Here is a 26,284-nt window from a genome sequence, read left to right as displayed (position 1 = left end):
ACTAAGCGTCACGTATTTTTTTTTATATGCCATTAAACACTTTAAGGGGGTGGAACCACTATCCAAAGTAAGGCATGTTAAGGGGCGATTTGGCAGTTTCACCCACAAGTACATAATATTTTTAACCAATCCACCTGGAAAAGCTTTCTCATAACGAGAAATGAAAAGTATAATTTTCTCAATTAAAAAAAAAAAAAATACAAAACTTCTCTCCCAACTCGATTTATCGAATAGAGTGAAACTTTACAACGTGAACAGGGACACTATAATGAAGGTCTTGAAACTCATGAAATTTCAATTCTTATCAAATTTCTTAATAGGTATTTTAAAAATAGTTTATAAAAAATTAGATCTCGCGAGTTTCAGGACCTACCTTAGGGTCTCCATATTCACGTTTTAAAGTATGAAACGGGTGTACCGAATCGTTTNTTAATAAAAGAAAATAATTACAAAAATTAAGAAAAGCTGAATTACGAAATGTTGAAGTATCATCGTATCGTCTGTTCCATCCTGCACGTGAAATTTCAAAGTGAAATTCAATAATATCGATATGTTGCTCAAATGGGTACCTAACTTATAACAAGTAAATTTTTTGCAAATTTCGTAGTATGGTGAAAAAAAAAAGTGAAACATTAATAAAAGCTGAATTACGAAATGTTAAAATATCATCGTATCGTCTGTTCCATCCTGCACATGAAATTTCAAAGTGAAATTCAATAATATCGATATGTTGCTCGAATGGGTACCTAACTTATGACAGGTAAATGTTTTGCAAATGCCGTGTTATGCTGAAAAAAAAAAATGTGAAAAATTAATAAAAGCTGAATTACGAAATGTTAAAATATCATCGTATCGTCTGTTCCATCCTGCACGTGAAATTTCAAAGTGAAATTCAATAATATCAATATATTGCTCGAATGGGTACTTAACTTATCACACGTAAATTATTTGCAAATTCCGTAGTATGCTGAAAAAAAAAAGTGAAAAATTAATAAAAGCTGAATTACGAAATGTTGAAGTATCATCGTATCGTCTGTTCCATCCTGCACGTGAAATCGAATAAATTCACAGGCGCAAAGCCTTGCATTCTGTTTTTCCCATGTAAAATGATTTCTCTGTGCGGTTTGCACAAGTATCATTTTGTCGCGACCGAACGAAAAATCGTGAATATTTGGTTTACGATTCTCGTTGCGTGGTATCAGATAGTGATTTCCAGGGTGGAGTTGCGGGGAGCGCGGCGATGCCCCGAAGGGTTGCAGAAATATTCCCTCGTCCCATTTAGAGCCGATCGGTCCGATTCAGGATATTTTTTTCCGCAGAGCTTCGTGTAGTTCTTTTACAGGTTGAATGCTACCGTGTAGAACATCGGCCCGACCCAATCAGGGGACGAAAAAGTTCCCGTCAGATGGTTTGCGGCACGAGAAATTACTCGGTCCCCCTCGCGACGCTCCCTTACAGGTGCAGTCGACGTCGCGTTAAAGGGAAATTAAATTTAAATTACTTTTCGATTACCAAACAATTACTCGCTACTTTAAAATACGTTATCGACTTTTCTTCTTAACACATTCGCGACCGGAAAATTTTTCCCGTTTCAAATACCGAGTACCGGCGAAAATAATGAAATTCTGAAACTGGTTGCCGCAAACTTGTATCGTGTATCGTTATGGACGTGATTCACGTCAGCGGCAATCAGGAATAGAATTTAAAATGACGTGAATTCACGTCAGTGGTAGCGAATGTGTTAATAAACATTTAAACGACCTTTCTCTGCGAGCCTTTTGCACTTACAGGAGGCATACGAAACGATTGATCGGTCATAGTTCCTCCAAATTGCATGTACTGCTACATCGTAAAAAAATGTTTCGATGTTTCGAACACTTTTTAATACAAATGTATACTAAAACCAGGAACAGCGGCACGACAAATGTATTTTGTATTTCGATGAATATATCTACGTAAGCATTCCTACAGAAGTATTCCAAATTCTGAAGAATCGGTGCAAATGTTGACAAATGCTCAACGGCACACTTTTCTCAAAATATCATATATACAACTGCGTATGTGTATTAAAGATTTGTATGTAGAAAGTAATAAAGATGTGTATAAAGATGTGTAATAAAGATAAAAATTTGGTATACATGTCCTCTAAAATTCGTATATTTGCCCGAGGTGTTAATTTCAGTCCTACTTTGTACATGCTTAACTTGAGCAAGTTCTTCTGGGTTCTATTTCACTCTCTAAGTTCTACGTTAAGTCTACAAGTAGAAGAAATTGAAGCATCTGCCACTTTTAAGTTAGGGTCTACAGAAGGACAACACGTATGAAGAAATTACCCCTCCGTATTTTCCTACAACTCATTTGTCTACAAATAGAGAATCTACGGAGGATCAAAATCTCAACTTGGGTGTGTATTAAAAATTTCGAACACGATCGCACATGAAATTTGTATAAACGTTGTACCTTGAAAAAATGCCAACTATGTGTATACCATATTTCGAACAAATATTATTAAGGCGACATGAAAGGGTCATTCTATATATAAATATAAAACGCTAAAATATTTACAAAACTTTTCTCCAAATGGACTGCATCGAATCATTTGAAACTTTAACACGTAATTATGTATGCCCTCAAGAAGAACCCCTTGCTCTTGAAATTTCATTAAAAAGAATTGTTTTTCTGTATTTAGTCTAGAACCAAAGTCACACTTTTTCGTGAAAAACAAAATTTCATGAGAATCACGCTCTCCCTTAGGGCCTTCATAAACACGTGCTAAAGTTGCAAGTGACTGCATCCAGCCCTTGCTCTTGACATTTCATTTTAAAAAATTGTTTTTTTATTTGGCCTAGACTAGAACCAAAGTCACATATTTCGTGAAAAACAAATATCATGAGAGTCACGCTCTCCCTTAGGGCCTTCATATACACGTGTTAAATTTGCAAATGACTGCATCCAGTTTGGAGAAAATCTTTATAAACATTTTGACGTTCCACATCTATAAAATGACCCTTTTCTATCACCTTAAGAATATTCTTTGAAATCATCTTAACATGGTATGCGACTTGCTAATGCTCGAAGAAACGTTGAGTCGATTACGACGGACTTGCAGCGTACTTGCAGCGTACTTGCAGCGTACTTGCAGCGCACTTGCAGCGCACTTGCAGATGCACTTGACACGGCCGCCACTCTTACGCCGCCGCAGACAGGTCGTGTTAATGTAAAGGGAATGCAATTTCAACTTCGCCATTCGCGCATCAAAGTGGCTTCCGGACCTCCGGCGCATGAACCCTGTCACCCCTTTTAACCCTTTGCCCTGCACCATATCGCCCGCTTAATAAGTGATTATTAAATTTACCTCGAATCGCATTATATACCTTTGGCGTGGCCCGAAAGCGTCGCCATGCACTTCTCCGGGAGTCGATTTCGTTATCCACCCTGGAGGCGCGTATCGTTAAGGTGAACTGAAACCCCCTTCAAATCAGTCGATTCTAATGCAACACTTCTTTTTAAGGGTATTGGACCAAACCTCCCGAAACTTTGACACATCACTCCTGATCATCTAATGTGTCCCGACACATTCAAAATTTGGATTTTTTAACAAAATTTGTTAACTCAGCCCAGACCAGAACCAAAATCGCGTCGAGCTCTCGTATATCGATCAATCTACAATTATCAAAGGCTGCGATATGAGAAGCGAAATGGTCGAGACAATTTGACGACAATTTAGAACACTCTGGTAATCGATAAACTCGCATTTGAACGGAATAAAGGCAAAAAAAGTGTTGTATGCGCTTATATGTCAAAACGATGGGAATACGAGGACGACCATGCGAAGTAAGTCTCGGTCACATCGATTTATTTGAAGGAATAAACGCGAAAACAATACCCAACATAATTGGTACAATACCCAATATAATTCGATCCAGCTGTCATTATAAAATCGAACATCGGGAACGTAGGCATTTAGAAAAATCTTCTTTATCGACGTCGATCAAGTTCCTTGACGTGTCTTACTTCACCTTAATTTGGAAGGACTATATCCTTGAGGACTCGCAGACCATGCGAAGTAAGTCTCGGTCACGTCGATTTATTTGAAGGAATAAACGCGAAAACAATACCCAAACATAATTGGTACAATACCCAATATAATTTGATCCAGCTGTCATTATAAAAACGAACATCGGGAACGTAGGCATTTAGAAAAATCTTCTTTATCGACGTCGATCAAGTTCTTCGATGTGTTTCACTTCACCTTAATTTGGAAGGACGATATCCTTGAGGACTCGCAGGCCATGCGAAGTAAGTCTCGGTCACGACGATTTATTTGAAGGAATAAACGCGAAAACAATACCCAAACATAATTGGTACAATATCCAATATAATTCGATCCAGCTGTCATTATAAAAACGAACATTGGGAACGTAGGTATTTAGAAAAATCTTCTTTATTGACGTCGATCAAGTTCCTCGACGTGTCTCACTTCACCTTAATTTGGAAGGACTATATCCTTGAGGACTCGCAGGCCATGCGAAGTAAGTCTCGGTCACGACGATTTATTTGAAGGAATAAACGTGAAAAAGGCTTCCTAGAGAGTGACGCGGTTCTCAATCCTCCGGAGAAGCTCCCAGCTTCGGAGCATTCGCTATTCAATTTCCGAACTATCGGCTCCCATAATTCTGGAAAAGTTATGGCAGCGAGGCGGGCTTCGGGGCCTCCGAAAGTCTGGCTAGGAAACAAAGGCAGGAAATACGCGCATGAAAATGTGGACGAACACTCGAGAACCAATTTTCGTGCCTACTGTTTGTTATATGTACGCGTGGCTGTGAAACAAGAATGCGAGTATCGTGGGGGAATTTTCTTTTCTCCCTTTGCGTTCGAATTTTATGTGCAATTGCTCGACCTGGAGCCGCGTATGCTTAAGAAATGTAACTTTATAACGTCTCCTTCGAAAGTTCATTCAGACATGGGGTACTAATTTTACGAAATTTTATTTACAATTTTTGTCAACCTAAATAAAGGCGAGGGCTTCCTTCAGATAAATGCTTGCCAAATTAGCGAATTAATTAACGTCGACGGCCGATAAAATATTAATCTTTTTTCTTAATAAAATGAGCGATATAGATTTTGTTGTCGGTAGTTATAAATATTGCAACCGTGAATATTGTGGGAGCAAAACGTGTGATTTTGATTTTAAATATTTTTAAAACGTTTATAATGTATTCGGCAGATAATATTAAATAATATTTGTAATAAAATGAAACGAAATGTTTTGTATATCTGGTAGAAAAATATTATGAAAACACATGGAGGTAATATTATATAAATATTATAGGGATAATATTCTAACGTAAACGTTTTGCAAATATTTCAAATATCTGCTAAATATTTACAAAATGTACGAGATTCGTTAAATATATAGAAAATATAGGATAAATATTTTGTACTACTATGGTACATTCTCATGTCTAGTTGCGATTAATAATAGTCGGAAATAAAATGGATCTGTTTTTTTGAGGAGTTCATACTTTTCGTATATATTTGTATGATTATGTAAATTGGATGGTTTGACTAAATGTCATTATATCAACTAATCTGCACCTTGCATATGCAATCTGGTACTATACCACATTCTGACGTATAGTTGCGATTAATAATAGTCGGAAATAAAGTGGGTCTGTTTTTTTGACGAGTTTGTGCCTTTTGTATACATTTTTACGATTACGTAAATTGGATGGTTTGACCAAATGTCATTATATCATAAATCTGCACCTTGTGTATGCAAACTGACACGATACTACATTCTCACGTCTAATTGCGATTAATAATAGTCGGAAATAAAGTGGATCTGTTTTTTCAAGAGTTTATGTTTATCGCATACATTTATATGGGGAAGAATTTGGTAAAAATGGTCCAATTTCCGTTTGAGGTTGAAATTTCTCCGTCCGGGCATCGGAACATTCCGCGGCGCATTCCTCGATTGCGATTAATAATAGTCCCAAATAAAGTGAATCTGTTTTTTCAAGTTTGTTTTTCGTATACATTTATATGGGGAAGAATGGGGTAAAAATGGTCCAATTTCCGTTTGAGGTTGAAATTTCTTCGTCCGGGCATCGAACATTCCCCAGTGCATTCCTCGATTGCGATTAATAATAGTCGGAAATAAAGTGGATCTGTTTTTTTTTTAAAGAGTTGTGCTTTTCGTATACATTTACACGATTACATAAATTGGATGGTTTGACCAAATGTCATTATATCACTAATCTGCACCTTGCATATGCAAACTGGCACTATACTACATTCTCACGTCTAGTTGCGATTAATAATAGTCGGAAACAAAGTGGATCTGTTTTTTCAAGAGTTTATGTTTATCGTATACATTTATATGCGTAAGAATTGGGTAAAAATGGTCCAATATCCGTTTGAGGTTGAAATTTCTCCGTCCGGGCATCGGAACATTCCGCGGTGCATTCCCCGATAAATCGAAATTACTTGACGGTGTAACATGGCCCCTGGGTTTCGAGATATTAAATCATCCCCGTATTGGCACGAATTCGCAAATCGCGATGATCCGAGGAATCTCGAAATCCGCGGCGGAGGCATGCGCAGGTGCGCGGGTCGGTCCCCATAATGCAATGGCACGTATGTATAGTTTATTCGGGTACGTGCGACGGATACGTGCGTGCACGAGGTACCATCGAAGTAGCATAAAACTTTCATACGCAGCCGGCGTGGCGGAAAATTTCCCGCAGTTGCATCCCCGCGGGTTTTGCCCGGGTTTTGCGGGGCGACGATTTCCCGGTGAGGAAAAACGCGCAAACAGCCGCCATCGGGCGAGAAAAACTGGCTCGTTGTTCGCGGATTCGATTGAAACCGAGCTAGGAAAGGGGTCATGGGGTGGCGGCAGGAAACACGAAATTGGACATTTTCCTGCGAAGCCCCGAACGAGCAATTTTCGAAAAGACCCCTTCCACTCCGTCGAGGGAGGTTTACGATTCCGATGCTTCGCTGGGGGTCGCCTGGATGCCGGCGCGAATTTTCCGGGACAACCGGGAAGTTCCTCTTTGCCGTTTACGTCGGAGCTCGCCCGAAAATCCTCGAAATCCGAGGGAATTCTCCAGGGAAACTGTGCGATACCGTTCGGTCCTAACCTCGGACTCGGGAGATTAAAGATTGGACAACTTTCGAGAGAAACGAGCGACGGAAAAGTGGATGCAACCTGCACTTTTTCCCGTTTCGAGCGGAATTAAGGCGAAATGAAACATGTCGACAAATTTCATCGACGTCGTTGAAAAGGTTCTCCTAAATACCTACGTTGCCTACGTTCGTTTCTAGATCGACAGCTGTGTCGAATTATATTGGGTATTGTACGAAATGGCATACTCCACCTGTCGTTTTCGTACATTAATTATAAAGAAACCGAAGTAAAACTCCAGAAATTCTCTGGATTCATCATTTCTGGGGCCCTAATGGACTGCAGAGGGACCCCCTGCGCCATCTGTGATTTACAGGCCAATTAAATTTTCACTCCGAGATCTTGTATTCTCATCGTTTTGGCATAGAAGCGCATAAAACACTTTCCTTGCCTGTATCCCGTTCAAATTCGAGTTTATTGTATTATTGTACAGAATCTGTTTGTCAGGCCCATTCTTGTCAATTCATCTCACATTATTAAGGTGAAGTGAGACACGTCGAAGAACTTGATCGACGTCAATAAAGAAGATTTTTCTAAATACCTACGTTCCCGATGTTCGTTTTTATAATGACAGCTGGTTCGAATTATATTGGGTATTGTACCAAATGGCATACTCCACCTGTCGTTTTCGTACATTAATTATAAAGAAACCGAAGTAAAACTCCAGAAATTCTCTGGATTCGTGCTTTCTGGGGCCCTAATTGACTGCAGAGGGACCCCCTGCGCCATTTGTGATTTCCAGGCCAATTAAATTTTCACTCCGAGACCTTGTATTCTCATCGTTTTGGCATAGAAGCGCATATAACACTTTTTTTGCCTTTATCCCGTTCAAATGCGAGTTTATCGATTACCAGAGTGTTCTAAATTGTCGTCAAATTGTCCTGACCCTTTCGTTTCTCATATCGGAGCCTTCGATAATTGTAGATTGATCGAAATATGAGGGCTCGACGCCATTTTGGTTTTGGTCTGGGCTGAGTTAACAAATTTTGTTAAAAAATCCAAATTTTGAATGTGTCGGGACAATTCTTAGATGACCTTAGATGACATGTTTCAAAGTTTCGGACCGTTTAGTCCAATAGCCTTAACACATTCGCAACCGCTGACATGAATTCACGTCATTTTAAATTCTGTTCCTGATTGCCGCTGGCGTGAATCAGTCCTTTAACGATACAAGTTTGCGGCAACCAGTTTCAGAATTTCATTAATTTCGCCGGTACTCGGTATTTGAAACGGAAATCATTTGCCGCTGACGTGAATTCACGTCATTTTAAATTCTATTCTTGATTGCCGCTGACGTGAATTCACGTCATTTTAAATTCTATTCCCGATTGCCGCTGACGTGAATCACGTCCATGACGATACACGACACAAGTTTGCGGCAACCAGTTTCAGAATTTCATTAATTTCGCCGGTACTCGGTATTTGAAACGGAAAACATTTGCCGGACGCGAATGCGTTAAGAAAAAATGTACTCAAATCGACTTTGAAGGGGGTTTCACTTCACCTTAAGCCGATATTTATGCAAGGAATAGTGCAATTCGCTCGCTCGTGTCTAATTAACTCGGAGCCGGCAGGCTCGTCGAGATTTACGGCAATAGCTTTGGACTCGTTCCTTTTTTTTTTCGCCTCTCGGAGGGAAAAGTTGGCCGTAGCAACGAGTCCAGGTCCGACACAAGCCGAGAGGAAAGAAGAAAGGGTACCGCCGCCATTGCCAGGAAAGTTTCCGAATAATTTCGTCGCCTTGTATCGAGTCACCTACCTCGGCCGGTCCTTCGACTCTCCGGGAAAGTTATATCGTTCGAAGTAATGCCGATTTAAAAAGGAGCTCGCCGAGGCGCTATATCGCGGTTGAGCATTTGGCTCGCACCGAGAACAGTTGGATTTATCGAGTCGGAGCTCTTCCACCTGACTAGAATTTGAAAAAAGGCTCTCGGCATTGACGTTTGCCACGAGCACCTAGATGGGCGTTCGGCCGACGTGCTCTGTGCTCTTCCTTTTTCCAAAAATCTCCGGAATGAGAAAATCGAATACTTCCTCCACCTGACTGGAATTTCGAGGGAATCGTTTTAAACTTTCCCCCTCCCCCCGAGTTTCCCACTTTTTGTCTCGAATTTACTTTTGCAATATAAGAGGAGGATTACTTTTTTTTTTCTTTCCAGGAATCTTTCCGCCGCCCGACAGGAATTTCAACGGAGTTCTCAAGTTTCCCTTTGACGGCTTCTCATTTTTAAATATTCGCGAAATACTGAGGATCCTCTTGCGGTCTCTCTCTTGCCTCGGCAAAATATTAATATACTTGGAAAAAAAAAAAAAAATGCCGGAAGTGGGTCCGATTGTCATTGGAGAATCTTTATCTATTTGTAAGCCGGAAACGGATTATTGTATTAATTGATTGTTCTAATGAAACCGCGCGACATATAAACTGGGCTCCGATTGAATAATATATTATTATATTATTATATTAATATATTATACGCGTGAACGGCATCGTATATACATAATTGCGAAGTGTAATGCCAGTGTTTAATTTAACCTTTTCATTTGTATAAAGTGAAAATAATTAAATAAGTGCAATCGCAGTTTACGTGTAGTACTCGCTGATTGCCGCGTTTAATTGAGCGTTTCTAGACATTCAGGAAAGCGGCAAAATTAAAAGTAATCCCATTAAAAATGCATTTTTATTATAGACACCCTAGTAGCATAGAATAATTTCTAAATATTTCTTTGCTATCTTTGATAAATATCTCAAGCGACAGATTTTTTAAGATTTCTTGTAGATTTCATTCGAAGATATTTGATATATTTGTGGAAAATCTCAATGACATATTTAGTTTCAATAATTTATAAACATGTATAGAAATTATATGTTTTAACTTATGAACATTTAAATATTGTGAAAAACCGTTTATAATGCATTCGGTTGATAATATTTAAAAAATACTTGTATTAAAATCAAACGAAACGTTTTGTATATCTGGTAGAAAAATATTATGAAAACCCATGGAGCTAATATTATATAAATATTACAGAGATAATATTCTAAAGTAAACGTTTTACAAATATTTCAAATGTCTGCTAAATATTAACAAAATGTACGATATTCGTTAAATATATAGAAAATATAAGGCAAATGTTTTGTGCTACAAGGATAATAACCGAACGTAATGCCTATTCAACGGGAATAATTAAAGAAGACCAAGTTGATATAAAAAGTTGAAGAAATGGAAATAGATATAAAAAGGGCAGTATTTTAGAAGTAATTTTATGGTAATATATTGAGACTCGCGTAAAGTAATACAGGAAGTTGGGAATAATTCCGCAGTAACGTGAAATTTAAGACGAAGTGAGCGCACAAAGAACACGTATTTTTTTGTATCGGTTGTCATTACATTCGCTTTTACGTTTCATTTTCTGTGAAATTATCAATTAATTACAATTTAATAAAATACCACCCTACTCAAGCTGGAAAGGCGGATTATCCAGCAGCCTTCGATAGCTCAGTTGGTAGAGCGGTGGACTGTAGTTGGAAGATTAACCGTGGTAGACATCCATAGGTATATAACACTTTTTTTGCCTTTATCCCGTTCAAATGCGAGTTTATCGATTACCAGAGTGTTCTAAATTGTCGTCAAATTGTCCTGACCCTTTCGTNTCCAGCAGCCTTCGATAGCTCAGTTGGTAGAGCGGTGGACTGTAGTTGGAAGATTAACCGTGGTAGACATCCATAGGTCGCTGGTTCAAATCCGGCTCGAAGGATTTCTTTTTTTTTCTTTTCTTTTTTCTTTCGTACTTTTCTCTGCACATCCCTACCGTATAAATATCGAATGAGAAATGTATACGTTTGCGGGAATAAGTCTCCACTACTTTCGACACAATGTTGTATCCCTTAACAAATTATGGTAACAAATTAAAATATATTTCCTTGCTTGAATTGCAATAGGATATTACGTTTATACGTACATATCTCTGCATCTAGTGCATCAAACTGCATAATTTCGAATTTTTCGGGGTTAAAAAATGATTCAAATAAATCATATATGTTCGTATTTGTCGATAAAATTAGTTTATTCGAAGCTGGGAATAGTTATCCTTTGAAAAACCGTTTTTGTTCGAAAAAAGGATATTCGGTAGCGTCACACGTTTGTTTATTTAAGGTGAAGTGAAACCCCCTTTATATCAGCCGATTCAAATGCAACACTTTTTTTTAAGGGAATTGGACCAAACTGTCCGAAACTTTGACACATGACTCGTGATCATCTAAGAATTGTCCTGACACATTAAAAATTTGGATTTTTGGAACAAATTCTTTAACCTAGCCCAGACCAGAATCAAAATCGCGTCGAGCTCGCATATATCGATCAATCTACAATTATCAAAGGCTGCGATATGAGAAGCGAAATGGTCGGGACAATTTGACGACAATTTAGAACACTCTGGTAATCGATAAACTCGCATTTGAACGGAATAAAGGCAAACAAAGTGTTTTATGCGCTTCTATGCCAAAACGAAGGGAATACGAGGTCTCGGAGTGAAAATTTAATTGACCTGGAAATCACAGATGGCGCAGGGGGTTCCTCTGCAGTCAATTAGGGCCCCAGAAAACACGAATCCAGAGAATTTCTGGAGTTTTCCTTCGATTTCTTTATAATTAATGTACGAAAACGACAGGTGGAGTATGCCATTTGGTACAATATCCAATATAATTCGATTCAGCTGTCATTATAAAAACCAACGTCCGCAACGTAGGCATTTAGAAAAATCTTCTTTATCGACGTCGATCAAGTTCCTCGACGTGTCTCACTTCACCTTAATACTAGGCGCGAGACGCTACCGCGTCTCCAGATAAAGAGGTACCCAGAATGCCGCAATAAGAATCGGGTCACCATCGAATCTTCTATAATAAATGAGAGTCGCCTCCACGTGGAAGCCGGAGAGTAGAAGAGTGCAGCGAGTGCAGCGGTCGGATTATCGTGAGCCTCGGGTCGCTCGAAATCCGGCTCGAGGGATTCTTCCTTTCCGGAGCACTTGGCACTTTCCGCTCGATCCGGCACCTTTGGCGAATCCGTGGGAGCCGCGGGGCCTAGCGTCGGGAATATTTCCCTCGGTGGTTTCCGTCCCTCTTTTCGGGGCCGACGGTGGATTTCCACTTTCCACTTTTCGCCCGCCACGACGGTTCCCTTGGCGGTTCCCTCCGCGGTTCCCTCGGCTCGAGGAGTTTTCCCCGTGAACGCCACCGAGGTCTTACGGCGTCGAATGGCTCGACGTCGGTGGCTTTATGGCGTCGGACGCCGTTGAGAATTCCTGCTCCGCTGGACATCGCTGATCGATCGTGGTTTCCAACTTTAAGCCGTGTCCCTCGACCGACCGATCGCTCGGACGTGGTGGTCGCTCTTTGATATCGTCCCGCGATCGTGCTCTCGCTTTTGCGCCGGAAATGCGCCGATTGACCGCTTCATTGCTAAGTCTGCTTCAAACGGATTCGCAGCTGGTCTCCTTGAAATACAAGGTAGATAAAGGAGGAGGCAGGGAAACCATAATCGTGGTAATCGTAACCCTATTGCGAGGCAACATGCGGGATAACCTTGGGAGGAGGTTGCAATAACCATGTAACATAAGAAAAAGGACATAGGAAGGATTACTTCCCCATTTAGTCAATGTAACTTGATGTTACTAAGATTGTTATAATGTAACTAAGTTGTTACAATGTATGTCTATATGTTACAATGTAACTAAGATTGTTATGTACGATACCAGTACGTAATAGTCTACATGTACAAAAACCACAATCATGGTAGTCGTAACTCTATTGCAAGGCAACATTCGGGACAATCTTGGGAGGAGGTTGCAATAACCAGTGTAACACAGGAGAAAGGGCATAGGAAGATCTAATTCCCCGTTTAGTCAATGTAACTATAAGGCACGACTTGTTCCAACATTGTGCATAGTTGTGTTCTAACTTCTAGAAGCACGCGGTAGATTGTTATGTACGATACCAGTACATAATAATCTATATGTACGAAAGCCACAATCGTGGTAATCGTAGCTATATTGCAAGGCAACATACCGGACAATCTTGGGAGGAGGTTGCAATAACCAATGTAACATAGGAAAGAGAACATAGGAAGGTTTACTTCCCTATTTAGTCAATGTGACTATAAGGAACGAGTTGTTCCAACATTGTGCATAGTTGTGTTATAACTTCTAAAAGCACGCGGTAGATTGTTATATGCGATACCAGTACATAATAATCTACATGTACGAAAACCACAATTAAGTAACCGGCATAACATAGTAAAAAGGGCATAGTAAGATATACTTCCCCATTTAGTCAATGTAACAAAAAAACCAAGTTGTTCCAACGTTGTGCATAGTTGTATCCTATCTTCTAGTAGCGCGTGGTAGATTGTTATGTACGATACCAGTACATAATAATCTGCATGTACGAAAACCACAATCAAGTAACCGACATAACATAGGAAAAAAAACATAGTAAGGTTTACTTCCCTATTTAGTCAGTGTAACTATAAGGCACGAGTTTTTCCAACATTGTGCATAGTTGTGTTCTAACTTCTAGAAGCACGCGGTAGATTGTTATATGCGATACCAGTACATAATAATCTACATGTACGAAAACCACAATTAAGTAACCGACATAACATAGGAAAAAAAAACATAGTAAGGTTTACTTCCCCATTTAGTCAATGTAACTATAAGGCACGAGTTTTTCCAACATTGTGCATAGTTGTGTTCTTACTTCTAGAAGCGCGCGATAGATTATTATCTACGGTACGAGTAGAATCCATTTATAATTCGATGGAGGAGAAATGATTATTCCCTTTTATAGAATCTACGGAGACGTGTTTTTCCATCATCCGACCGAATTTCCAGTCAGACTTGGATAAACAAATCCGAGGGGAAATCGGTTGCGACTGAACTATCGGCGCGCGCGTTTGTCTTCTCGCTTGAGCGCGCAACACCCCGGAGAACCTCGGAATTTTATTGTTTTCTGGATTTTCAAAATCCTCGCGATTTGTGGCGGGGAAACGAAGTTTGCCGTTCGACGACGCCGCTCGGAAAACAGCGAGATATATCGCGAGCGCGAATCTTTTCTGACACTTTCGAGTAAACCTTAAATAGACGTTAGATAACATTTTACCGCCAGGAATACGATAACGCGGTTTTCGATTAGATTGCTATGTATTAATATAAATTTTGTTTTTATACCGGATAAAAGTAGAGCGTAAAATAAAACCCAGGAATTCCTTGATAATACCGATGGAGTTATCTCTAATATATTCGGACCGGATAACATCTGTGAATGGTCGATGACCAAATTGTTACTTATGTTAAAATTGCGTTATCATTAATGCAAAGCAATAATATTTTTTAAATACACAGTGGATGTACGAACTATCGCGATTTATCTCCACGCAATTCATAATATTTCATCAAGAGAAATCATGTTTCAGATATTTCTAAATTTCTCTTTGTATTTAGTAGAATCTTTCTTGGCATCGATCACATGTTAAACCGAAAGAAACGAATCAAGGGCCAAAGGCCCGCGGTGGTAGATAAGAGAGCGAAGCGCGAGAGTTACCGTTTAGAAATTAGTTTAAGTTATGAGGATGAGTACGTGACGGAATCAATGACGCTATATGTGCCCATAATTATGAAAGTAGTCTAAGTCAAAATTAAAAAAAAAAATGAGTATCAGTTATTTCACGCCATATTATTTCAAACGAAATTAATACAATGTAATTTCGAAACAAAAAATATATGACTTAGACCAACATGGAGAGACACGAGGGAATTAAACGGAACTTGAACTAAGGAAGAATGGAACACCCAGATCGCTGCAGAGAGTATTCCAAATTAGAAATTAGCGTTATAATTATTAGATTATGGATTAGTCCTAATAAGCGATTTTTGGGCATTCTCCATGAGATCGACTATCCGTATTGCTACTAGACAAAAATAAACCCTGTATCGTCAGTATTAAATTAAAAATCTTCGTAGAGGAAGAGATAAGTCCGTGACTAACAATAAGGGTCGAACCTGAAATAAGGAAAAAAAGCTATGATATAACTAATACATTGACTACACCTTCCGATAACAATTGGAAAATTCACAGGATCGTCGGGAATAAATACCTAAGAAAAGGGAAAACTTGCCGGAGTAAAATGAAAACAATAAAAAAATGAAATAAGGAAAAAAAAGCTATGATATAACTAATACATCGACTATACCATCCGATAACAATTGGAAAATTCACAGGATCGCCGGGAATAAATACTTAAGAAAATGGAAAACTGTGCCGGAGTAAAATGAAAACAAGGAAAAAATGAAACAAGGAAAAAAAAAGCTATGATATAACTAGTACATCGACTACACCATCCGATAACAATTGGAAAATTCTCAGGATCGCCGGGAATAAATACCTAAGAAAAGGGAAAACTGTGCCGGAGTAAAATGAACATAAAGAAAAAATGAAATAAGGAAAAAAAAGCTATAATATAACTAATACATCGACTATACCATCCGATACAATTGCAAAATTCACAGGATCGCTGGGAATAAATACCTAAGAAAAGGGAAAACTGTGCCGGAGTAAAATGAACATAAAGAAAAAATGAAACAAGGAAAAAAAAAGCTATGATATAACTAATACATCGACTATACCATCCGATAACAATTGGAAAATTCACAGGATCGCCGGGAATAAATACCTAAGAAAAGGGAAAACTGTGCCGGAGTAAAATGAAAACGATAAATTCCACAGAGAATACCGAAGTCCTAAAATCGGTCAACTCTGTCGATTCGCTAAAGACTCGGCGTAAAAGTCCGTCGAACAGTTGGATAAATGTTCGGTCAAACCGGAAGCGATCTGTGCGTTCGTCTTTTCCGGGCCGATCGTAACATCCGAAACGTCCGTGGATTTCTCATGTTTTCCGGGGATTCCGCGCGACTCCCGGACGCGGCCGTTCCGCGCGGAGCACGCTCGATCGGTTTTATCGGCAGAGCTGCGGTGGCGCTTTATCAAGGGTCACGTTTTATCGGGACCACGTGTCGCCAGGAGTGCGTTCCACGACTCGGCGGGTAATCGGCCGACACCGGAAATGCGTTCCGCCACCGGAAGTGCTCATACAAGCCGATCGGAAGAGGACACCGAGACCGTTTTCTCCGACAAATTGCGACGTTTAGAACAGCCCGCGCGGACATTTTCCGCGACCCATTGACCGCGATTACAAAGATTTTCCCCGCGTCCGAGAGACGGCGTTTTTTAAAATCGCTGACGAACGGAATGTTGAAAGTTGCGGTCACTCCCTGGTAGTACAAAATTTCTCTTATATTTACTATGTATTTAACGAGTATCGGGCATTTACTAAATATTCACCAGACATTTGAAATATTTGCAAAACGTTTACTTTGGAATACCATTTTTACAATATTTGTATAATATCCACGTGTTCGCCGGATTTCACATGTGACATCATAGAGCCTATAGAATCTTGTATTGAATAATATACATTTTGCAGTATTGTTATTAATTTACGCGGTATGCGCAACTCTGTCCGAATAAATATATAATATCGCCGAGTGTATGTATAATTCTGTATATTGTAATATTTACAATTTTACATCGATGATAATAATTATCTACCTTGAAATGCGGATAAATTAAAATCATTGCGATATTCGCGTTACGTGCGATTATAAACAATTGGTTTATTCCGGCGATAAATTCGACCAATGGGATATGCACCGATTACGAAGTTTGATTATTATTTTGAAGAATATTGGGTAATTTCGGGTAATTTCAAACTGGGTGCATCGAATAATTTGATACCTCAAGCTAAATGAAAAAAATGTTTCTAATGAAATATCCCGATTATCACGTTATTCCATAATCCATACAACATAAATATAAATGTCGATAACGGGTCGCGCCAGCTAATGTTACCTCTTGAGTATTCAAAATGACGTTTCCATAAAAAAGGGTGTAGATGAATTTGAATTCATCTACGTCATAAATTTCTCAGCGCCTTTCATATCATATTAAGGTGATAGGTAAGAATAAGAAGGTCATTCTATATATATAAAACGTCAAAGTATTTATAAAACTTTTCTCCAAACCTGGTGCACCGAATAATTTGATGCCTCAAGCTAAATGAAAAAAATGCTTCTAATGAAATATCCCGATTATCACGTTATTCCATAATCCATACAACATGAATATAAATGTCGATAACGGGTCGCGCCAGCTAATGTTACCTCTTGAGTATTCAAAATGACGTTTCAACCAAAAAGGGTGTAGATAAGTTTGAATTCATCTACGTCGTAAATTTCTCAGCGCCTTTCAAATCATCTTACATTACGTAAGTGGTCCATCTCGGGGATGGTCCGTCATTCAATTGCTCCGTCGTAGAACTTACCTCGATGCAAGCACCGCATAAGTCTGCTAGCCGTGAGAGGTGAGCCCGAATTGCAGGCCGATCTGTGCAGCTCGCAATGGTTGGCGTAGACTTTGCCGTCGCTGCCGCAAACGGGTCTGTGTCTGCGAGCACATCTTCTGGCACAGACGCAAAGGGCTACTCCACCGTCCGGCGACACCTGACACTCCCTGCCCGCCCCACAGTACTTCTCCAAGCAGGGATCTGAAATGCAAATGGGCATGCATTTTTATAAACAAAGTCTCGGTGTAGCGGGCCGATCGAGGCCGATCCACTTGTTGCTGAAAATCTGATTTACACCGGGGATTTTTCGACCCCCTTTGCCGGAACCGTCGCACCAGCCGTATCAACCGCGACAACGGTCGAGGACCAATCTCACGGAAAATCAGAAGCTGCGACCTGGATGCAATGCATTTTAAAAATCGCCGCAGACGGTGACGAACGCGGACGCGATCGTTATCGAACCTGTCGTTGATAAAAATATGACATTTGAATTGCGAGGATGTAACTCCGCAATTTCCTGGGGATCTCTCGAGAACGTTGTTAGGCGAAGTGGCTCCGGGTGGACGCGTAACTTCTTCCTTTCTGCCGTGCTTCTATTCCAACGGAATATTTTATGCTAATAAAATACCACTCCGCGTGCTCGTGACGTCGTGGTATCGATAAAATAAAGATTACGCCGCTTTTTAGATTCCAGAACTGGAGTTGTAGCGAAATTCAAGCAAACCGTTAAAGATTTCTGTCTGCAAGGACGAAACTCACCGCAATATATTTTAATTTCATATTAGCTCCAAGGATTTTCGACAACTAATGCCTGCTTATTAATACAAAATATGATATTGAAATTGCGAAGATGTAAATTCCGTGACGATTTTCCGGGGATATTGTTAAACGAAGTGGCCCCAGGTGAACGGATAACTTCTTCCATTCTCTTCCGTTCTCTTCCAATGGAATATTTTATATTAATAAAATACCACTTCGCATGCTTTCGATATGGTATCGATAAAATAAAGGTAACATTACTCGCAGTATTATAGAACTAGAGTTGTAGCGAAATTCAACCAAATCGTTAGAGATTTCTATCTACAAAGACGAAACTCACCGCGATATATTTTATCTTCATATCAGCTCGCAGGATTTTCGACAACTAATGCCTGCTTATTAATACAAAATATGATATTGAAATTGCGAAGATGTAAATTCCGTGACGATTTTCCGGGGATATTGTTAAACGAAGTGGCCCCAGGTGAACGGATAACTTCTTCCATTCTCTTCCGTTCTCTTCCAATGGAATATTTTATATTAATAAAATACCACTTCGCATGCTTTCGATATGGTATCGATAAAATAAAGGTAACACTACTCGCAGTATTCCAGAACTAGAGTTGTAGCGAAATTCAACCAAACCGTTAAAGATTTCTATCTACAAAGACGAAACTCACCGCGATATATTTTAATTTCATATTAGCTCCAAGGATTTTCGACAACTAATGCCTGCTTATTAATACAAAATATGATATTGAAATTGCGAAGATGTAAATTCCGTGACGATTTTCCGGGGACATTGTTAAACGAAGTGGCCTCAGGTGAACGGATAACTTCTTCCATTCTCTTCCGTTCTCTTCCAATGGAATATTTTATATTAATAAAATACCACTTCGCATGCTTCCGATATGGTATCGATAAAATAAAGGTAACGCTGCCCTCAATATTCCAGAACTAGAGCTGCAGCAAAGATTCCACCGAGCGATCGCAGATTTCTGTCTAGGAAAAGGATACTCCCAGCGAGATATCTTATTTTGATCCTCGCTTGGAGAATCTTCAAAAATCGGGGCCTGATCTGGTATCCACTTTTCTCGATACATGGGAATTTGATTGGTAGAGTTTATGAGCGAAGTACGAGATGAAGGTGGATTCTGGAGCAAAGGCGTGCCGCCGAGCTTGTCCGAATCGAGTCGATCTCTATGCTAATCTCAACGAGTCAGATATTGAATTCGTGATCCTCTGTCGACTACCGGATGTCTCCTCTCGTCTCTCGCCCGTCTGCCCATGGACCATCTTTCGGCTTCCGTCCTGCAGGGAGGAAGATTTTATTCGCATCGGCTTCTTTTGGCACGTGCACCCTTCAAATTTATGTAGAAACGAAATTCTTCTCCGATATCGTTTCGAGTCAAGGTAGGACATCGAAAAGCCGATTCCCGGAAAGAGTCTCTAGCTTCTTCTTCAAATAAAAAGACCATGTAAGTTTTAGGCATTTGCAATCACAACCTGGCCCTTGCTTTAGAGAACAGAAACGCGACAAACTAATGATTTTGTCTTTTTCGTTGAAAAAAAAATGAAAAGAAACAGAAGTATACGGTTCCGTTTCTTTTTGCACGTGAACCCTTTAAATTTACGTAGAAGCTAAATTTTTCTCCGATATCATTTCGAGTCAAGGTAGGACATCGAAAAGTCGATTCCCGAAAAGAGACTCTAGCTTCTTCTTCAAATAAAAGGACCATGTAAGTTTTAGGCATTTGCAATCACGGCCTGGCCCTTACTTTAGTGAACAGAAACGCGACAAGCTGATGATATTGTCTTTTTCGTTGAAAAAAATGAAAAGAAACAGAAATATACGGTTCGGTTTCTTTTGGCACGTGCACCCTTCAAATTTATGTAGAAACGAAATTCTTCTCCGATATCGTTTCGAGTCAAGGTAGGACATCGAAAAGCCAATTCTTGAAAAGAGTCTCTAGCTTCTTCTTCAAATAAGAGGACCATGTAAGTTTTAGTCATTAGTAATCACGGCCTGGCCCTTGCTCTAGAGAACAGAAACGCGACAAGCTAATGATATTGTCTTTTTCGTTGAAAAAAAATGAAAAGAAACAGAAACATACGGTTCGGTTTCTTTTGGCACGTGTACCCTTCAAATTTACGTAGAAACTAAATTTTTCTTCGATATCGTTTCGAGTCGAGGTAAGACATCGATAAGTCGATTCCTGAAAAGAGTCTCTAGCTTCTTCTTCAAGTAAGGCTTCTTCTTCAAGTAGGACCTTGTAAGTTTTAGGCATTTGTAATCACGGCCTGGCCCTTGCTCTAGAGAACAGAAACGCGACAAACTAATGATATTGTCTTGTTCGTTGAAAAAAATTAAAAGAAACAGAAATATACATATGCGCGCGCGCACCTGGCGCCCTAAATAAATCGGGCTAGACACCCTTTTGCCTAATTACCCCCGGCCGTATGACGGTTTGACAATTAGGGATAGGAATTGCCATCGCAGCATTCATTTTCCACCGTCTTACATAAATACTTTACGTGCAAAAAACCGGTGTTATTCAATTTATTTGAATAAATTATACGGTTGCTTGTAAAAAAGAAAGTGCACTAACATTTTACTTCTGCGGCATAGGTTCTAAACAGTTACGTTTCATTTAATTATTAATTATTTCCCTGTTCTTTATCTGTTTTCGACGAAATTTTTTTCGTTTTCGTTGCATGCCTCATCTCGTATTTCGCTTATTGAAATAATACATTTAATCGTCCTTTTAAACTTTGTGAAGGTAGTCTCGTAGAAACCGGGCTTAAGAGATTTTGAAAAAGAAATCCTAGGTTTTCGTTAGGGAAACAAGACACTTCCGAGCGATGAGAATTTTTTCTCAACTGTCATCGGTTTATCACGTGGTCATGTGCGTTTTTCTGCACATCATTTCCGTCGTGTTCATTCTCGGCTTCGTGCTCTACGTCGTCCTTGTCGCGTACAACCTCGCTTAAATTAATTCTTAATGAAATTCCTTCAATCAATGAAAGTCTCCATTGGATTGCAAATCTTCGCCGCTTTCGTAATCACCTTTATCGTGTGCGCCGTGCTCAGATTACAATATTCTCGCATATTCAGAGAAGATTCAGAAGAGAAGTAACAATCGTTAGGTAAGAATTTCTGGAATTGAAGGTTGCACAATTACAGGCTAAGTTTTTCCCGCATTTTAAAGGGACACGTGGAATCACTCACTTCGATTGGGCGGCTCTTCGTTGCTTTTTATTGATGTTGGAGACGCGAAGAAATCTTGAGAATTTTCCAAGATGGCCGTCGTCGTGTCCGTAGAGGCGGTCGTGAAGTCTCGATGGCGTCTCGAGTGCTGGAACAGAAACGATCGATGATCAGATATTAACGAAGGGAATCTTGGATGCACTCGTGTACTTTTTAGACGCTCACGATCCCGGGGAAAGTGCATATAACTTATCACTTATTAAAATCAAATCACATTGCAAAGTAAAGCCGGGATTTAGCACGAACGAAGAAGTACTGCGGGTGATCGCAATTTCTAACTTATATCATTTTTATGTAACTTTAGGTTTCATACCAAGTCGAATTTAGACTTGCTGAGACCGTTGTGAAATAAATGTTTTATTTCAAGCAACCTAAGCGATGTGAAATATTTAAAATTGCATATCTCTGTATTAAATGTATAAATCAGTTTAGCACGAACGAAGAAGTACTGCGGGTGATCGCAATTTCTAACTTATATCATTTTTATGTAACTTTAGGTTTCATACCAAGTCGAATTTATGTGTCAGTCGACTAAAAACTAATGTCACAGTTGACTAAAAACTAAGCGACACGTATTTTTTTTTCATCTGCCATTAAACACTTTAAGGGGATGAAACCACCATCCAAAGTAAAGCATGTCAAGGGGCAATTTGGCAGTTGCACCCACAAGAACATAATATCTTTTAACCAATACACCTAGAAAAGCTTTCTCATAACGAGAAATGAAAAATATAATTTTCTCAAAAAAATTAAGGGGTGAGCCACCTCTAAATATGATTACGTTTATGCAAAAAATTGTGAAATTCAAGTCTAAAAATCTGAAAAAATATATGTTGTGTATGAACACAAAGGAAATACGACGTGTCTTTGGATTTTCCTGAAAAAATAATATTGGCTAGGGCAACTACCCCCGAACGCTCACCCTTGTGAGGGATGGCTCACCCCATAATTTTTTTTTAATTGAGAACATATTTTTCATTTCTCGTTATGAGAAAGCTTTTCCAGGTGGATTGGTTAAGAAATATTATGTTCTTGTGGGTGAAACTGCCAAATCGCCCTTTGATATGCCTTACTTTGGATGGTGGTTCCACCCCCTTAAAGTGTTTAATGGCAGAGAAAAAAAATACGTACAGCTTAGTTTTTAGTCTACTATAACATATTATAAAAGAAATCAAATCGGAGAGAGCGACCTGGGATACCTTCCTTGTTAGTAAGTACAGAGAGATCTGGGGTTTTCGAAATGGCTCGATCGGGATTCCGAAATTTCGGAAAAAAGGTCGCAGTTTCCTCGATCCAGGGTAGAGTTCATGGCTGCCATTATGGTGTACGGGGTGCGACCTGGCGAGAACCGCAACTGCCCGATTATCGATCGCCTTTCGATTACGAACGAGGATTCACGTTCCTGGCTGTGGACCTGAGGTGAATTAATTAAATTCCCGGTGTCCGGTCTTGCAATATTAACGCCGAATCTTGCTCAAGATCTTTTCGTTTACAGACTTTAGAAAATGTTACCTCGACGTGTTAACGCGTCGAAGGTTCTACTTAATCCACCTCATTTTTTAGATCTCAGATTTCTGAGGTCGGGAAATATTTTCTCGATTAATCGAAGTCAGAAAGGCATCTGCATTTCCACGTGTGACGTCTTTGGGTTAACGAAATTTCTTGCGTAATTTTGTATATCTACAAGAATTCACTGTGGAGTCAGAGTTTAAGGTTATGTGATTTACGTCGAGGAACTTGATTGACGTCGGTAAAAAGGGTTATTCTAAATACATACGTTGCCGACGTTCGTTTTTATATTGACAGCCGTGTCGAATTATATTGAGTATTGTACTAATATATTTCATCTGTCGTTTTCGAACGATAATTATAATGAAATCGAAGTAAAACTCAAGAAATCCTCTGAATTCATGCTTTCTGGGGCCCTAATTGACTGCAGAGGGACTCCCTGCGCCATCTGTGATTTCCAGGTCAATTCAATTTTCACTCCGAGACCTCGTATTCCCATCGTTTTGGCATATAAGCGCATACAACACTTTTTTTGCCTTTATCCCGTTCAAATGCGAGTTTATCGATTACCAGAGTGTTCTAAATTGTCGTAAAATTGTCCTGACCCTTTCGTTTCTCATATCAGAGTCTTCGATAATTGTATATTGATCGAAATATGAGAGCTCGACGCCATTTGGGTTTGGCCTGGGCTAAGTTAAAGAATTTGTTCCAAAAACCAAATTTTGAATGTGTCAGGACAATTCTTAGATGATCAGGAGTGATGTGTCAAAGTTTCGGACAGTTTGGTCTAATACCCTTAAAAAAAAGTGTATTCGAATTGATTTGAGGGGATTCACATAACCTAAGGCGGTGAAATTTTAGAATGGAAATTCCTCCGAGAACGGCTTTTCCATAAATTCGACAGAACGATCGAAATTGGATGAAATCAATACGTGCACCATGACGAGACAAGGGCGCGGGGAAGTAACTCCATCGGAAAATGAGGATCGAAAATCGTTCCTGAGTCGCCGCGGTTCGCCGCGTACGCGGCCGCATTTAGAATTAATGGCCGAACTCCGGACGCGACCGCGGAAACGCGGCCCGGCCCAATTTTCACCCAGTTTTCCGAGTCATTTCCGACTAATCCGCCGTGGAAATACCACGAGTGAATTCGTCGAGTGGTCCAGAAAAATGGAGGCGGTATTAAAATTCGAGCGAAAACGCGCCCTCGGCTCCGATGTACTTGTTGCAGGGAGCAGCGAGAGAGCGTCGAGAAAAAAGAATGCAACGATGGATTCCCCTAATTATTTAACATATAGATTGATAAACTCGGATCAAAATTGTAGTAAAAATATGTACAAAGGTTTGCGCGTTGGCAAAGAATGAGCAGCCGAGTCCTGGACACAGGTGATTCTGGAAAACTTAACATTGTCAGTGCTTTTTAAGTGGAACTTTTCCCAATGGTAGTTAACTATACTGACCCCACTGTTTTTCAAATTAAACATTTTTAGTTGTACGCACACCCTACAGGAAGAGTTTGTGCAATATTAACCTATGAGTTAGGCAACAAATTGTTCCTTTAAAAGTGGTAGGTTTTCAAAGAACAGGATTAGAATGAAATTGTTTCATTTAACAGCAAGCTTTACTTATTGTAACATCACCATCGTAAATATTACTTTCGCCTTCATTTTTTTTCGCATTTCCCCCTCGAAAACGTGCAAATTTTATGGAATAAACCCCTAGTTCCTAAGACATTCTAATAAATCATTAAAATGGGACACCCTGCGTAATCAAAGCACCCAGAGGCAAGTATTGGAGGATTAGAAAGAAATTGTTTCATTAAACGGCAAGCTTTACTGGAGAACTTAACATTATCAGTACTCTTGTTTATTAAGTAGAACTTTTTCCAATGGGAGTCAACTGTATTGACACCACGGTTTTTCAAATTAAACATTTATATTTGCATGCCCACCCGACAGGAAGAGTTTGGACAATTTTAACCTGTGAGTAAGTTAAAAGGTGTGGGTTTTCAAAGAAGAGGTTAGAATGAAATTGTTTCATTAAACATCAAGCTTTACTTATTGTAACATCACCATCGTAAATACTACTTTCGCCTTCATTTTTTTCGCATTTCCCCCTCGAGAACTAGTTCCTAAGACATTCTAATAAATTATTAAAATGGGACACCCTGCGTAATCAAAGAACCCAGAGGCAAGTATTAAAGTATGTAGAGCGTGAAAAATGTTTCCAAACTCCAGGAGCATGTAACATTTATACAGTTAATGAAACGACATAATACAACGACGAAGAGTTCCGTATTCGATTCATAAGACCTCTCATTTAGTTAATATCTATGTAAGAAAAAGAAGTTTCTCTACAATCACTCAGATGGCATCGAGCTCGATCGCACATAAACTAACGACCGACTGTTTAATATATAAAAAAAAAGTAAGAACATACCCATTAGTTTTCACATAAATTATTCCTCACTGACACGAGTGAAGTCTCTAACTCGAAATGACTTTCAAAATTCGGACTCAATCCGCATTTTCTATTACTTTTATATGTAACGTATATCTTGACGCAAGTTATGCCCCGAAAGATTTTGGCACGTCTGTTTCTTTATTCTTTACCCTTAGTATTTCATTCTTTTCTTTCACTTTTACATGTAACGTGTACCTTAACACAAGTTATGCTCGGACAGATTTTTTCACGTCCGTTGCTTTATCCTTCACCCTTAGTATTTGATTCTTTGCTTTCACTTTTACATATAACGTATATCTTAACATAAGTTATGCTCCGAAAGATTTTGGCACGTCCGTTGCTTTATCCTTTATCCTTAGTATTTGATTCTTTCTTTTACTTTTACATGTAACATATATCTTAAGTTATACTCCTAAAAATGTTGGCACGTCCGTTGCTTTATTCTTTACCCTTAGTATTTCATTCTTTTCATTTACTTTTACATGTAACGTATATCTTAAGTTATATTCCTAAAGATTTTGGCACGTCCGTTGCTTTATCCTTTACCCTTAGTATTTCATTCTTTTCTTTTTCTTTTACATGTAACGTATATCTTAACACAATTTATACTCCTAAAGATTTTGGCGCGCGCGTTGCTTT

The 26,284-nt window shown here is 39.2% G+C and overlaps 1 protein-coding gene and 1 non-coding gene across 2 annotated transcripts in view; one reads left to right on the top strand and one right to left on the bottom strand.

Annotated features, from left to right (window-relative positions):
• Nucleotides 1–21,761, bottom strand: part of LOC105702246 (follistatin-related protein 5) — a gene marked incomplete at its 5' end in the record, with an annotated part of 49,361 nt that extends 27,600 nt beyond the window's left edge. The window contains 2 exons of the mRNA XM_012429660.2: nt 17,626–17,847; nt 21,635–21,761. Coding sequence (XP_012285083.1) covers nt 17,626–17,847; nt 21,635–21,761 — 349 coding nt within the window. The remainder of the gene's footprint in view (nt 1–17,625; nt 17,848–21,634) is intronic.
• On the top strand, nt 10,853–10,948 carry Trnay-gua. Its single transcript has 2 exons — nt 10,853–10,889; nt 10,913–10,948. It is a non-coding gene; the product is annotated as a tRNA-Tyr (tRNA).
• Nucleotides 21,762–26,284: the final 4,523 nt, after the last annotated feature.

The sequence above is a fragment of the Orussus abietinus genome, unplaced genomic scaffold (genome assembly GCF_000612105.2).
Source record: "Orussus abietinus isolate OABI.00-Male unplaced genomic scaffold, Oabi_2.0 scaffold254, whole genome shotgun sequence".
Taxonomy (NCBI): Eukaryota; Metazoa; Arthropoda; class Insecta; order Hymenoptera; family Orussidae; genus Orussus; species Orussus abietinus.
This window is presented reverse-complemented; position numbering and strand designations above follow the sequence as displayed.